Source organism: Stylophora pistillata, chromosome 8 (genome assembly GCF_964205215.1).
Source record: "Stylophora pistillata chromosome 8, jaStyPist1.2, whole genome shotgun sequence".
NCBI lineage: Eukaryota > Metazoa > Cnidaria > Anthozoa > Scleractinia > Pocilloporidae > Stylophora > Stylophora pistillata.
The window spans coordinates 11,579,263-11,595,631 of NC_142526.1; the positions used below are offsets into that span (position 1 = coordinate 11,579,263).

General features: G+C 39.2%; 1 protein-coding gene across 1 annotated transcript; it reads right to left on the reverse strand.

Annotated features, from left to right (window-relative positions):
* Nucleotides 1-12,247: 12,247 nt before the first annotated feature.
* Nucleotides 12,248-15,747, reverse strand: LOC148724986 (uncharacterized). Its single transcript, XM_088731418.1, has 8 exons — nucleotides 15,613-15,747; nucleotides 14,713-15,042; nucleotides 14,365-14,411; nucleotides 13,780-14,110; nucleotides 13,314-13,345; nucleotides 12,997-13,123; nucleotides 12,367-12,449; nucleotides 12,248-12,293 (listed from the first exon to the last, which is right to left on the reverse strand). Exons 1-8 carry the CDS (start codon nucleotides 15,745-15,747, stop codon nucleotides 12,248-12,250), a joined length of 1,131 nt encoding a protein of 376 aa, XP_088587544.1.
* Nucleotides 15,748-16,369: the final 622 nt, after the last annotated feature.

The following is a 16,369-nucleotide window of genomic DNA, read 5'->3' on the forward strand; positions in this document are numbered from 1 at the left end:
TTTAGCTTCGGTGGGTGAAACAAGCTCACGACAATTGTTACTAAGACGCGAATAACTTACTTCCGCGAAGCCCGGATATTTTCCCGAAGCCAACAACACTCGAGCTAATCTTCAATTGGGCAAACTGCCATAGCAAAAACCCCATTCAGCGCACAGATTTGCTTTTATTTGTTAAGTCAGATATCGTCGTTCAAGTTCGACCACTTTTCTTTGTGAGACAACCTGAATGGCGTAAACGTCCTTTTCCCTCTACGGCTAAACGTTCCGGCTGCCCCCTCCCTCCCCTCCCCCCTTTTCTCTTTCCCTCTCTCTCTCTCTCTCTCTCTCTCTCTCTCTCTCTCTCTCTCTCTCTCTCCTCCTCTTCCTAGCGCTTCTTTTCTAAGCCCCCTACAGACTGAGACTATTGTTTAACACGTTAAACTCATAGCATCGTCATCTAATTTTTCATCGAGTTTATGCCCAGACTGCCTTTGTTCGGGGATTACTTTGTGTAAAATCACTCTACATCACGATCCCCGATCTAGTCCCTAAGCGTGGTCCAGACTGGAGCTTATTGTGCCGACTGTAATGTCACGGAAATACTTGCCAAGAAAGAAGTTGAGATCGCTCAGACTAGGAAAAGGATACTGTGGCGACAGAGAATTCTATGGAACCAGTCAAAATTGTCAAAATTTATTCGCCCGGCCGTGAGGGGTCGGAGGATTTGTTTTGGGGAATGCCATGGTTTTCAGGGGGAAGAAAGGGAGGGGTGATCAGTTATCGCAGTCAGAGTATAAAGGGACACCATAGGAAATCGTCTGCAGATTAATTTTCAAGGAGGAGGGATCAGAAATTTATTAAACAGTCTTAGTCAATTTGTCTTAAGACAAGTCGAAAAAAGTTTAAAAAGATTGCAAAATTTGTTCACTCACAAAACATGTTTCGACGCGTTACATCTCTGTTAGTTTTGAAATGATTAGAAGAAAATTAAGTCATTAGAATACATAAAAAAATAAATTATCACAAGAGAAGGCAAACTAAAATTTATAATCTCTTGATTATTATGACTCATAAGTGTTTAATTAGTGGGATTTAGGTAGATTTTGCGTGAAAAGGGAAAGGAAGGTTAAAAGGTTAAAAAAGCAGAGTTCTTTTTTGCCAAGAGTTGGGTTTGCATGTTATAAACATATGCGAGAGAATCGTGCGCATTTGTCAGCCCCGTACCACTGGAAACAAGCACGTTGATCCTCTTTCTTTTGAGAGATTTTCATCATCTCCCCGATATATTTTACAATTGTGCACAAAGTCTCAATGGAAATGTATGATAATTTACATTTTTCTATGGAATTTCCCAGTCCAATCAATACTAAAATCAAGCACAACCAAAAAAAACCCTTTGTTTTCTTTCGAAACGCAACCCTAACCTACACAGCGCATATGACAGCGTAGAATGCATACTTTCAATCGGAATACAAAAGTGTTTCAATTTTGAATACGTTTTCAGCGGTGACCTTACACAATACCGTGGCAGTTCCAGGTCATTTAAAATAAAGTCTGCGAGTTTGTCGTATCGACTGTGTTAGCCACTGTACTTCCTTTCAGATGGCACACTCTCACGTGGTACACTACTGAATACCCCAATGCATGTCCATCCCGAAAAATTAAAAGAGTCTCGTGGCATTTCCATGGTTTACAGAAACACAAGATAGCGTTGCATAACTCGTGTGTATTCTTTATCTAATTAAAAATAGCTTTCAATCAGTTTAACTACCAGAACATTTAAGTCTGGTAATCAATCCAGACTGTCTACTGGTGTATTACATCGAACCAAACAGCGGCTGACGGCAAATGGGACAGCTGCGGCTGAAAGAAAAATGAAAAGAGATTGAAATAAACGGAATCTGACGTAGTGTGAGGACTTTTAAGGTGTACTTACACGCCATTCTGTATTATGGCAATGACACACTCTCTGTGAACCTTGTGGGAGCATGGCAGGATCTGACAACCGCTGAAAGCGTCCTGACGATAAGAGCAAGAAGTTAGAGGGGAAAACAACTTTATTAACTTTTCCATGGACTCACACGTAGTCATTATGTTGATGCAGTCCTCAAAATGACAGTAGCATTACTGTGGTGTCGTGACAAAAGCAGCGGACGTCACTGTGGGGGTCAAGGTAACGATTAGTTCTTCGTTTGAGAGATAGATTGGATGATTTCAAAGAATTAAAGGATGATAACGAAGGGCTAAGCTATCGATAAGTGTTGACATTGACGCTGAATAATGTCAAAAAATTGGCTCCTCTAAGAAAGATAATATGATGGTATAACGGCCCATCACTCTTACAGGGAACTGCTTAATTAATTCACCGGTGCTTGAAGTTCATAAAGTGCATGTGTTAGAAATAATAGTTTTTGTGGCACTGCCATTTGACTCGTTTTACACGTAAAGGGAACAGGTTACGTAGAACGTTTTATTGAGTATTTTTGCTCTATTAGCCATCTAGCCTCCTAAACGCCGATAATGACTCTCAAATGCGTTTACCGATCATGCTTTGCAGCAGTTGCTTAAGTCAGGGTCATTACCTCTAAACAGATGCAACACTCATCGTGTCCCGACTCTGGAAAGCATTTGGGTTTTCCTTGAATCCGTTTGTTCCCAAAAACATCGCATTTGGAAATGTCGTGATGTAAAGGTTGACCCATTGAAATTCTAAACGAGGAAGGAGATAAATTTATCTTCACGATTATGAAAAAAAAAATCCTTCTTTCCAAACAGGATGATAATGAACAAAATGATTAATTAACCTTTAGCATGGGCCAGACTGAAAAGAAAAGACTTATACAGCCAAAGGAGACAAAAGAGCGCGCATATTACAGTAAATTAACCAGCTTTTACTTACCTCTGTCTTCCAGAACCCTCGCCTCTTAAATTCTAAAATGAAATAAAAATCCTTCTTTACGTTGATCGAATTTTGTTAAAAGAAAATTTTTCATTTCTAATATACATGTTGCAAATAGAACGCTCCTGTTCTGGCCACTCGTGCATGCAAATATGTAAACATGGCGGCTATCAAGACTTGTAAAAAATATTTTCCATTTCGCTTATCCGGCGTGGCCCCTAGAAACCGGTAATTACTTATCGCCTTAGCTAGAAGGTTTTGTGTAACAATAAAATCTACTTCCCTTCCTTCCCCCAAGTTTTTGTAGTATTCTAATATTCCCCCCCTCATTGGCATTCAATTTCCTAAAGTTCCCCCTTGTTGCCTTTGTTATCGACGACTGATCCTGAAACCATGGGATCGAGATTCCCCTGACCCCTGCTCCCCAGACGATATATAATGACCGGTCCTTTAGTTAACTTACCTCCTCACCCTGCTCACTAAACTTACACAAAAGGGCAGGGAAAGGTTGCTGAGGCCATATGCTGACTTCTGGGAGTTCTCTTGCCTCCCTTTCTTTCTTCTTCCGTGTTTTTTCTGCTCGGATTTCCTGCTCTTTTCTTTCAATATCCCGACCAAACTCTTCCCTTTCTCTCTCCCTCAGCACTCTTTCCCCCATGGCGCGCGTTTCTTCCTCGCGTTGTTCCGATTCAAGCAGAGAGCTGCCATAGCTTCTGTTCGTTACTAAGCCGCCGGACTGACCAGAACGTTGGCCAGAATATTCTTCTGCATTAGTAACAACATTGTTTCTTTCTCTGTTAGCGATAAGAGCAAAAAGATCACTTCTTTAGTACAGTGCACTATTGCCAGAACTCCTACGTTCAAATGTACCCATAACGATGCTACTTTACCTAACTGGCGCCAACAGACTACTTTCCTTTTGGAATCATAAACTCAAGCACATTGAAAATTGCAAAAATTACCTCCTGAAACTGTGACATCAACTTTGCTGAATAATGAGAATTCGAATCATTATTAACTAGTGAGCTGGGCAGTGATAAGGACTTACAAGTATCTCTGTCTGTCACATCTTCTGCAAATTGTGTCTCCTACAAACTGAAAAAAGGAAATAAGGGGTGTGAAAAGAAGTAACGATGGACAACAGTCAGAACTGAAGTAACTGGAGTTTGGAAAATGGGATCGACAGAAATTTTATTACTTTTTTTATCATTTTTATTCAAATTCTCTCTATTTCATAGCTACTTTCTTTCTCATTTGTCGGTTCGTAGTTTAATTACTTCTAAACACCGCCGTTAGTCCGTTGAACCTGCCGCAACTTTCCCCGAGCAAGGCAAGGAAGGACGATTTACTGATCAATTCATACGAAAATAAACACTGATTGGGACATGTTAGTCACCTCATCAAGGCTGCATGAGCACCAAGGTCCAGGAACAGCCCCCTGCCACTCTCTCCATGCTCCAGATCTTCTTATCTCTCTTCTCTCTCTTTCTCTCATTTCTCTATTTCCTCTTATTCTAATCTCTTTTTCCCTTCTGTCCTGATCCATTCGAAGTTGTACCCGTTCCAATTCCCACTGTTCTCTTTCCCGCATTACTCTGTTCATTTGGATTGTTGCTCTAACAATTCCTTGCAGCAATGCAAGGGGACTGTTGTTGGTGAACTCTAAAGACTCAACATGCCAGGATCTTATGTTCTGTGGAAACAATGCAAATAAGCTTCCGAAAATCTGGAAAAATGAAACAAAATAAGCTAAGATGATTTTCAAAAATATTTGTTATACAGATTGGTTAGCTCCTCAGGAGGGCGCTGTCGACCCATTTTAGTCGCTTGGAATGCTCGTTTTAATGCTACAATTTTAAAAACAAAATTGCTTGAAGCGTTTTTAGACACTTCATAAATCTATGAGCCGTGTCGTTAAAAAGAAAATTAGCAGTATTTTTTCTGCTCATATATCGCAAAGCACCTCTAGGGAACAGTCTTAAACAACAAAAACAACAACAATTTTCGTGCGATTATTCTGCAATTCCCTTTAGTACCTTTTGTCATATAGGGAATAAAAATTTACCGAGCTTGTGTGATTGAATTAGCCGGATTATTTTGACTGATTGTTTTTCCAATTTTTACGTCGCAGCCAACGAAAGCCTCGATCTCAGCTTCAAGCTTGTTGAATCACTTTTACAACTCCTTTCGTACCCGAGCCGATCGGTCGCGTTGTCCCAGACAAGCAATGTCAGTCCCTGTTTTAAAAGCTAAACAGTCCTCATTCAAAGGCTGTATTATATTCAAACTGTCTTACCTCTGCCCCCATCTCTGTAACTTGGTCACGGCGTGGACCATTTTGATTACGAGAAAGCAGCTCCAAGAGTAAAGCAAGGTCTGTAGTGTGTCTGGCCACGAACGAGTCTGCTAATCCATTAGCTTCGTTTTCCATGACACATTTATTTGCAACTTAAAGAAACCAATGCTGTACAATCAGAAAGCAGAGTAGAAAAAATAAGAGTAGCTGGCAATAGTTTTCCCTCAACATTCATTGCTCTCAAACACCAACTTCCACCATTTGCAGTCACGATTTTCTCACGCGTTAACCGAAAGGTTGAAGTTTGAAATATTTGGCATTGAACGATTCCCTAACAAGAAAAAAGGAGATAATGAAAGGATTCTTAACTGCCACCATAACGGGCAACAGGGAAAACATATCATTGATCATAGATTCAGGTAACTTAACTTAACTTTGGCCCGTTTATTGTAAACATTTTACAATAAAAATCTGCGATAAAATATTGGAAAACATTACACGACGTTTCGACGTTTCCAGAGCGTCATTATCAAGTGAGAATAAAATAACAAAACTAAGTCACTTGATAAATTAAAACTAACTCACTTGATAATGACGTTCTGGAAACATCAAAGCGTCGTATAATGTTTTCCAATATTTTATCGCAGATTTTTATTGTAAAATGTTTTAACAAATCTTTAATTTTCAAAAGCTGATATATATATATAGATAAAGAGTTTGTGATCCCACATAACAGACAAGACTACTTGGCCTTAACATAACATTCCTCAAACGAAGTCACTCCTCTTCTGACCTACTACGAAAGTGCCGCGTTGTGCATTCACAAGACCATATGCCCTTAGGACAGGAGAAACTGTTTCTGTACCTGCCTCTCCAAGAACTAATAGATTCAGACAGTTTTGCACCATAAAATACCAGAAACACGTTTAAAATACCGAATTACCATTCGTCCTAATACTCATATTATTTAATATTCACATAGTATTCAATATTTACATTTAATTGATATCTATCATAGTTATATTTAGGTGTAACGTAGAAGTATTTGTAATTAATTACCTGCCTTGTAATTCAGTGTAGGCTGCAAAGAGGTTGCATAAACGATTATTATTATTATTATTATTATTATTATTATTATAACATCGTCAAATAATCATGAAACCTAAAGTTAGTCAAGTTTTTTTTGGTGATCACCTGATAAAGGTTTATTGAGGATTACAGCTTGTTTATGTCGGAATCCGGTTACAAAAAACTTACCGCTTAGCACAGCACAATTTCTCATCAATTATCTCTAATTTAGCATAACAATTACATCGTAATGTACTAAAATCATTGCGGTGCAACACACGGCTGCGATCTTTGTTTTCACGGCATTTTCAAACATTTTTGAACAGCAGTTTAAAAAATGTGTTCTCATGATTACTGCTGCCAAGTAAATCGTTCACTGAAAATGTGTCATACAATTCAAGAATATAATAAAGAGAATGATCACAAAACTGATGCCACACGCTCTTTTTGCCAGACTACCGTTGAAATCCCTCCTAACATCTAGCCCTTGGCTAATAACGTTTTCGTTTTGTTTTGTTTTGTTTACATAAATTTCTTTATGGTAATAAACCGCTCAAAATCAGCCCCAAGAACTCAACGAAGCATTACAACAAATATTGCAGCGTGGTAATTAAGTTTGTTTTGATTCAGAAATTTCTTCACGCAGAATGAATGATTGTTAATTGGCTGTCAAAGCATGTGACTCAAAATCGTAGAGTAATTACCACAATCTGTGTTCATATATTCATGCGTCTAAAACTATTCTAATGTTTTCTTTAACGAGTAGAACATGATGGTCCACTTGTCTCCTTCTCTTCTCTTATGACTCCAAGCCGATCCTTTGTTGCGCTTTTTTTTGTTTAATTGTTTAAGACTTAACACAGAGGGCAATCGAACTGTGACCCGTGGACGATCTGCCGGACAGATAAAGCGAACATTCAAATAATTGCTGCGATCAGCTGCAACCCATGGAAGATCTGACAGATAGAGCAAATATACCATTCGTCAGAGTCGTACCGAGGTATATGTTTTCGTGAATGATCCCGATATTTTAGTCAAAATTTGGATCCCTGATCCCAAAAGCGATGAGAATTTTGATAAGACTAAGCGAAATCGATGGCTACGGATTTCTACATCGTGCATCTAGTGTTCTTAGACTGAAATTATTTTTTGTAATTTTTTGGTCATCTATTTACAAATCAGTAGATTCGAATCCACCAGGACTAACTTTATCCTTACAACCCAACTATTTAATTAATTTATTGTAAATACTCACGTAGTTCTTTTCTCTCCGAAAAATGCGACACTTCTATTTTCAAAATATGTCCTATCAGCTACTGAATGCAATTGTTTGACTTCTTGTTGGCAAGGAACTACTTACCTTTGTTCGGTTTGAGAAGTAGCCTTAGAGGTATCTAGTGAGTAATTTAGGCGCCGTATACAAAATTATGTAATCGAAGTTTGTATTTCTCGCTAAAAGAACAAGGAAATGAAATCAAGTATTACTTAACACACTAATTCCTGGAAAAAAATTTAAATAACCCTAAACTACAGTTTTGCCTCGGATTTACCTGAAATTAATGGATAAGTGCGTTGAATCGAGTGGTAAAGACCTCACCCTTCAGTATTTAGTAGCGTTAACGTTGTTCTATCTCATATCCCTCATGTGGACATTATTCAGCGCCACAAATCTAAATGTAACAATGCGTTATTGACAACCCATCAGGCGTTGTGTAAGTATTGATGATTGATTGTGCACATGATTAGCTCAAAATGGTCTCAGACCGGCATGTATATTATCTTTTAGAGATTATTTTTAAAATACTGAGCGGAAGTTATTCTTGACGTAGCAGTTTAAAAGTCATAAGAAAAACAGCTTACGTTGCCTCCTCTTCGGCTCAGTCCGGAAGCTTTTCGAAAGGCGATGAAGAGTAAATACGTTGTAGGTCGGGATCTTCATTAAGCCCAGCTTCTCGGAAATAAAATGATATTAAAGAACTGATCTCTGCGTTTTTCCTGCTACGTGCTGTACCAAACAGACCTCTCCGTACGCATTCATATGAAGTACCGTAAGAAAATTCTGGGCTTACCTGGATAAACTGGATTTAGCTGATGTTCAGTTCAGGATAGGTTCTTGTTTGAGCGGGCCGTGTGAGCTCAATTTTGTCGTTGCGCCTGGCAGTTTTCACGCGATAGTTTAGGGCCCAGCCCGCCGCAAATAAGCCACACGTCTTATGGTTGCCATTTTTAGTGACGACCTATCTACATCTACTTTATTACTTCGCAAGGCCTTACAGCATACAAGCGAAGGGTCATACAAATAAAATATAAATATCTACATGACGATATTCTTAAAATAATAAAATAATAATTACTATAATAATAATAATAATTACTATTATTAAATACAAGCGAAGGGTCATACAAATAAAATATACATATATACATGACGATATTTTTATAATAGTAAAATGATAATTACAATAATAATAATGATTACCCAATTATCTAAGTTTTCTACTTAAACATGCTATTGAAGTATCGAAGGACAGCATCTTTAAACTTAGCAGCACTTGGCTGGCATGCAACACTTGCAGGTAATGAATTCCAGTCTAGAGGTAGAGGTCCATAGGTCAAGTAAGATATTAAAAAACGACAAAAACAACGAGAACAATGACATTTCTAGTGAGTTTATTTTGCGATTCTTTACTAAAGGTATCTTTTTGTAATACAGGGAATCAATTTTAGACTAAGCTTGTGTGATCAAATTTGCTGGATCATTTTGCTTCATAGTTCAGTTTTTTTCTAGTTTTTATGTCGTAGTCCATGCAAGATGTTAGCTCAAAATGGTGTCAGACCGGCTTGTATATTATTCTTTTAGAGATTATTTTTAAAATACTGAGCGGAAGTTATTCTTGACGTAGCAGTTTAAAAGTCATAAGAAAAACAGCTTACGTTGCCTCTTCTTCGGCTCAGTCCGGAAGCTTTTCGAAAGGTGATGAAGAGTAAATACGTTGTAGGTCGGGATCTTCATTAAGCCCAGCTTCTCGGAAATAAAATGATATTAAAGAACTGATCTCTGCGTTTTTCCTGCACTACTCAATGATCCATCATGCAATAATTATGATATTTAGGTGTCTGTATCTGGATTTCACGGGTTGCCTCAGTCGCAAGACCTTTGTCGGAAGCTGCTGCTGACGGAACCCCCCCCCCCCCCCCCACCCCCCATTAATCATCTAAAGCACCTCAGGAATTTTGTTGCTTTACCAGATTAAACTGGATTGAACTGATATTTAGTTCACGGTAGGTTCGTGATGAAGGTACTGATATTGAAGGTGTGAAAGATATCACATGGACGAAAGCGAAAGTACTCATGTGAGTAAAGTATACATTTCAAAGGGTCATGACCTTATTTTGTAAAACTTCTTGTGCTATTGAACACAGTATAGCATCACAGAGACATGCAGTAGCTTATAAAGAGAAGAGTTCCTCTCTCTTCATCGCAAGCCTCACTTTAATGGCGGGCGTCTTAATTCAATTGCAGTCTCGCAAAAGATGCTGGGTTTAGGTGCCTTTTTCTCCAATGGACGCTTCTAATGAGTATCATAAGGCGAATAAAAAAAACACAGAGAAAAATTATTTGAGACGAGTTAGGGTTCCTGCGCATATTGTTGACCCCACTGCTTCTCCCACGTTCAAAACTTCCAATTTCTTTGTTTCCAAAATTTTGCAAACGATCGTCATTTGATGGGCTGGTATTTTTCACTTTAAGACTCATTTTAGTTGCAGTCCAAGCAGTTACACCTCGCTGCTCGATCATTTTCTGCTGGGTTAGGCGTTTTAACTGTTCGTCCCACATGTCGACTTGTGACAACTTCTTTGTAATCAAGCCTGCGCCTAATTCTTTATAAATCAACCATGCTACGCGGTCAAAATGGACAAAGACTGGCTTTCCGCACGAGAAAAACAATTGAGACGCTTAACAACTGTGCTTGTCGACATGAATGCGACCAGTTTATAATTTCCTCGTTAACAGTGATTTTTCGTTTTCATCTTAGTCCGAGATACGAGGTATAGCACCCCTGTTTACTCAAACATCATTAAACTTTTATAAACGATGATGCATTTCTTTAAATTAGAAAGAGACCTTCTTTTCATGCATCCACACGCACTAAACTATCTTGACTACAAACGCGTTGTAAGTTTACAGCCAAACCATCATAGACTTGAACGAGAATAATTGGAATGATTACCTTGAGCTCTGTAGCGATGTGTACTTTTAGCTTCGGTGGGGTGAAACAAGCTCACGACAATTGTTACTAAGACGCGAATAACTTACTTCCGCGAAGTTCGGATATTTTCCCGAAGCCAACAACACTCGAGCTAGTCTTCAATTGGGCAAACTGCCATAGCAAAAACCCCATTCAGCGCACAGATTTGCTTTTATTTGTTAAGTCAGATATCGTCGTTCAAGTTCGACCACTTTTCTTTGTGAGACAACCTGAATGGTGTAAACGTCCTTTTCCCTCTACGGCTAAACGTTCCGGCTGCCCACTCCCTCCCCTCCCCCCTTTTCTCTTTCCCTCTCTCTCTCTCCTCCTCTTCCTAGCGCTTCTTTTCTAAGCCTTCTACATACTGAGACTATTGTTTAACACATTAAACTCATAGCATCGTCATCTAATTTTTCATCGAGTTTATGCCCAGACTGCCTTTGTTCAGGGATTACTTTGTGTAAAATCACTCTACATCACGATCCCCGATCTAGTCCCTAAGCGTGGTCCAGACTGGAGCTTATTGTGCCGACTGTAATGTCACGGAAATACTTGCCAAGAAAGAAGTCGAGATCGCTCAGACTAGGAAAAGGATACTGTGGCGACAGAGAATTCTATGGAACCAGTCAAAATTGTCAAAATTTATTCGCCCGGCCGTGAGGGGTCGGAGGATTTGTTTTGGTTTTCAGGGGGTTGAAGGGGAGGGGGTGATCAGTCATCGCAGTCAGAGTATAAAGGGACACCATAGGAAATCGTCTGCAGTTTAAATTTCAAGGAGGAGGGATCAGAAATTTATTAAACAGTCTTAGTCAATTTGTCTTAAGACAAGTCGAAAAAAGTTTAAAAAGATTGCAAAATTTGTTCACTCACAAAACATGTTTCGACGCGTTACATCTCTGTCAGTTTTGAAATGATTAGAAGAAAATTAAGTCATTAGAATACATATAAAAATAAATTATCACAAGAGAAGGCAAACTAAAATTTTTAATCTCTTGATTATTATGACTCATAAGTGTTTAATTAGTGGGATTTAGGTAGATTTTGCGTGAAAAGGGAAAGGAAGGTTAAAAGGTTAAAAAAGCAGAGTTCTTTTTTGCCAAGAGTTGGGTTTGCATGTTATAAACATATGCGAGAGAATCGTGCGCATTTGTCAGCCCCGTACCACTGGAAACAAGCACGTTGATCCTCTTTCTTTTGAGAGATTTTCATCATCTCCCCGATATATTTTACAATTGTGCACAAAGTCTCAATGGAAATGTATGATAATTTACATTTTTCTATGGAATTTCCCAGTCCAATCAATACTAAAATCAAGCACAACCAAAAAAAACCCTTTGTTTTCTTTCGAAACGCAACCCTAACCTACACAGCGCATATGACAGCGTAGAATACATACTTTCAATCGGAATACAAAAGTGTTTCAATTTTGAATACGTTTTCAGCGGTGACCTTACACAATACCGTGGCAGTTCCAGGTCATTTAAAATAAAGTCTGCGAGTTTGTCGTATCGACTGTGTTAGCCACTGTACTTCCTTTCAGATGGCACACTCTCACGTGGTACACTACTGAATACCCCAATGCATGTCCATCCCAAAAAATTAAAAGAGTCTCGTGGCATTTCCATGGTTTACAGAAACACAAGATAGCGTTGCATAACTCGTGTGTATTCTTTATCTAATTAAAAATAGCTTTCAATCAGTTTAACTACCAGAACATTTAAGTCTGGTAATCAATCCAGACTGTCTACTGGTGTATTACATCGAACCAAACAGCGGCTGACGGCAAATGGGACAGCTGCGGCTGAAAGAAAAATGAAAAGAGATTGAAATAAACGGAATCTGACGTAGTGTGAGGACTTTTAAGGTGTACTTACACGCCATTCTGTATCATGGCAATGACACACTCTCTGTGAACCTTGTGGGAGCATGGCAGGATCTGACAGCCGCTGAACGCGTCCTGAGGATAAGAGCAAGAAGTTAGAGGGGAAAACAACTTTATTAACTTTTCCATGGACTCACACGTAGTCATTATGTTGATGCAGTCCTCAAAATGACAGTAGCATTACTGTGGTGTCGTGACAAAGGCAGCGGACGTCATTGTGGGGGTCAAGGTAACGATTAGTTCTTCGTTTGAGAGATAGATTGGATGATTTCAAAGAATTAAAGGATGATAACGAAGGGCTAAGCTATCGATAAGTGTTGACATTGACGCTGAATAATGTCAAAAAATTGGCTCCTCTAAGAAAGGTAATATGATGGTATAACGGCCCATCACTCTTACAGGGAACTGCTTAATTAATTCACCGGTGCTTGAAGTTCATAAAGTGCATGTGTTAGAAATAATAGTTTTGTGGCACTGCCATTTGACTCGTTTTACACGTAAAGGGAACAGGTTACGTAGAACATTTTATTGAGTATTTTTGCTCTATTAGCCATCTAGCCTCCTAAAGGCCAATAATGACTCTCAAATGCTTTGCAGCAGTTGCTAAAGTCAGGGTCATTACCTCTAAACAGATGCAACACTCATCGTGTCCCGACTCTGGAAAGCATTTGGGTCTTCCTTGAATCCGTTTGTTCCCAAAAACATCGCATTTGGAAATGTCGTGATGTAAAGGTTGACCCATTGAAATTCTAAACGAGGAAGGAGATATATTTATCTTCTCGATTATGAAAAAAAAAATCCTTCTTTCCAAACAGGATGATAATGAACAAAATGATTAATTAACCTTTAGCATGGGCCAGACTGAAAAGGAAAGACTTATACAGCCAAAGGAGACAAAAGAGCGCGCATATTACAGTAAATTAACCAGCTTTTACTTACCTCTGTCTTCCAGAACCCTCGCCTCTTAAATTCTAAAATGAAATAAAAATGCTTGTTTACGTTGATCGAATTTTGTTAAAAGAAAATTTTTCATTTCTAATATACATGTTGCAAATAGAACGCTCCTGTTCTGGCCACTCGTGCATGCAAATATGTAAACATGGCGGCTATCAAGACTTGTAAAAAATATTTTCCATTTTACTTATCCGGCGTGGCCCCTAGAAACCGGTAATTACTTATCGCCTTAGCTAGAAGGTTTTGTGTAACAATTAAAATCTACTTCCCTTCCTTCCCCCAAGTTTTTGTAGTATTCTAATATCCCCCCCCCCTCATTGGTATTCAATTTCCTAGAGTTCCCCCTCGTTGCCTTTGTTATCGACGACTGATCCTGTAACCATGGGATCGAGATTCCCCTGACCCCTCCTCCCCAGACGATATATAATGACCGGTCCTTTAGTTAACTTACCTCCTCACCCTGCTTGCTAAAGTTACACAGAAGGGCAGGAAAAGGTTGCTGAGGCCACATGCTGACTTCTGGGAGTTCTCTTGCCTCCCTTTCTTTCTTCTTCCGTGTTTTTTCTGCTCGGATTTCCTGCTCTTTTCTTTCAATATCCCGACCAAACTCTTCCCTTTCTCTCTCCCTCAGCACTCTTTCCCCCATGGCGCGCGTTTCTTCCTCACGTTGTTCCGATTCAAGCAGAGAGCTGCCATAGCTTCTGTTCGTCACTAAGCCGCCGGACTGACCAGAACGTTGGCCAGAATATTCTTCTACATTGGTAACAACATTGTTTCTTTCTCTGTTAGCGATAAGAGCAAAAAGATCACTTCTTTAGTACAGTGCACTATTGCCAGAACTCCTACGTTCAAATGTACCCATAACGTTGCTACTTTACCTAACTGGCGCCAACAGACTACTTTCCTTTTGGAATCATAAACTCAAGCACATTGAAAATTGCAAAAATTACCTCCTGAAACTGTGACATCGACTTTGCTGAATAATGAGAATTCGAATCATTATTAACTAGTGAGCTGGGCAGTGATAAGGACTTACAAGTATCTCTGTCTGTCACATCTTCTGCAAATTGTGTCTCCTACAAACTGAAAAAAGGAAATAAGGGGTGTGAAAAGAAGTAACGATGGACAACAGTCAGAACTGAAGTAACTGGAGTTTGGAAAATGGGATCGACAGAAATTTTATTACTTTTGTTATCATTTTTATTCAAATTCTCTCTATTTCATAGCTACTTTCTTTCTCATTTGTCGGTTCGTAATTTAATTACTTCTAAACACCGCCGTTAGTCCGTTGAACCTGCCGCAACTTTCCCCGAGCAAGGCAAGGAAGGACGATTTATTGATCAATTCATACGAAAATAAACACTGATTGGGACATGTTAGTCACCTCATCAAGGCTGCATGAGCACCAAGGTCCAGGAACAGCCCCCTGCCACTCTCTCCATGCTCCAGATCTTCTTATCTCTCTTCTCTCTCTTTCTCTCATTTCTCTATTTCCTCTTATTCTAATCTCTTTTTCCCTTCTGTCCTGATCCATTCGAAGTTGTACCCGTTCCAATTCCCACTGTTCTCTTTCCCGCATTACTCTGTTCATTTGGATTGTTGCTCTAACAATTCCTTGCAGCAATGCAAGGGGACTGTTGTTGGTGAACTCTAAAGACTCAACATGCCAGGATCTTACGTTCTGTGGAAACAATGCAAATAAGCTTCCGAAAACCTGGAAAAATGAAACAAAATAAGCTAAGATGATTTTCAAAAATATTTGTTATACAGATTGGTTAGCTCCTCAAGAGGGCGCTGTCGACCCATTTTAGTCGCTTGGAATGCTCGTTTTGATGCTACAATTTTAAAAACAAAATTGCTTGAAGCGTTTTTAGACACTTCATGAATCTATGAGCCGTGTCGTTAGGAAGAAAATTAGCAGTATTTTTTCTGCTCATATATCGCAAAGCACCTCTAGGGGACAGTCTTAAACAACAAAAACAACAACAATTTTCGTGCGATTATTCTGCAATTCCCTCTAGTACCTTTTGTCATATAGGGAATAAAAATTTACCGAGCTTGTGTAATTGAATTAGCCGGATTATTTTGACTGATTGTTTTTCCAATTTTTACGTCGCAGCCAACGAAAGCCTCGATCTCAGCTTCAAGCTTGTTGAATCACTTTTACAACTCCTTTCGTACCCGAGCCGATCGGTCACGTTGTCCCAGACAAGCAATGTCAGTCCCTGTTTTAAAAGCTAAACAGTCCTCATTCAAAGGCTGTATTATATTCAAACTGTCTTACCTCTGCCCCCATCTCTGTAACTTGGTCACGGCGTGGACCATTTTGATTACGAGAAAGCAGCTCCAAGAGTAAAGCAAGGTCTGTAGTGTGTCTGGCCACGAACGAGTCTGCTAATCCATTAGCTTCGTTTTCCATGACACATTTATTTGCAACTTAAAGAAACCAATGCTGTACAATCAGAAAGCAGAGTAGAAAAAATAAAAGTAGCTGGCAATAGTTTTCCCTCAACATTCATTGCTCTCAAACACCAACTTCCACCATTTGCAGTCACGATTTTCTCACGCGTTAACCGAAAGGTTGAAGTTTGAAACATTTGGCATTGAACGATTCCCTAACAAGAAAAAAGGAGATAATGAAAGGATTCTTAACTGCCACCATAACGGGCAACAGGGAAAACATATCATTGATCATAGATTCAGGTAACTTAACTTAACTTTGGCCCGTTTATTGTAAACATTTTACAATAAAAATCTGCGATTTAACAAATGGTAAACACCACAGCATACACTATTGAGTTATGGATGCACGCGGGAGGTTGCTAAGCACGAAAGAAGCGTAAGAGTCGCTCGAGGCGATACCCGAGAGCGACTCTAGCTTCTTGAGTGCTTAGCAAACCTCCCAAGTGCATCCATAACTCAATAGTGTACGCTGTGGTGTTTACCATTTGTTTCATAACATAACATTGACACATTGTAGCTAAAGAGTTCCCTTTTATTTAACAAATCTTAGGTGACCAGAAAAAAACAAGCGCGCGCGG

What these genes read in the sequence shown, in the direction of transcription:
- LOC148724986 (XM_088731418.1), bottom strand. Translation starts at nt 15,747, where the DNA reads ATGGAAAACGAAGCTAATGGATTAGCAGACTCGTTCGTGGCCAGACAC. An exon ending in AGTGTTGCATCTGTTTAGAG is followed by an intron (nt 12,450 to 12,996) that starts GTAATGACCCTG and finishes TCTTATCCTCAG; the next exon opens with GACGCGTTCAGCGGCTGTCA. An exon ending in GCCATGATACAGAATGGCGT is followed by an intron (nt 12,294 to 12,366) that starts GTAAGTACACCT and finishes TTTTTCTTTCAG; the next exon opens with CCGCAGCTGTCCCATTTGCC.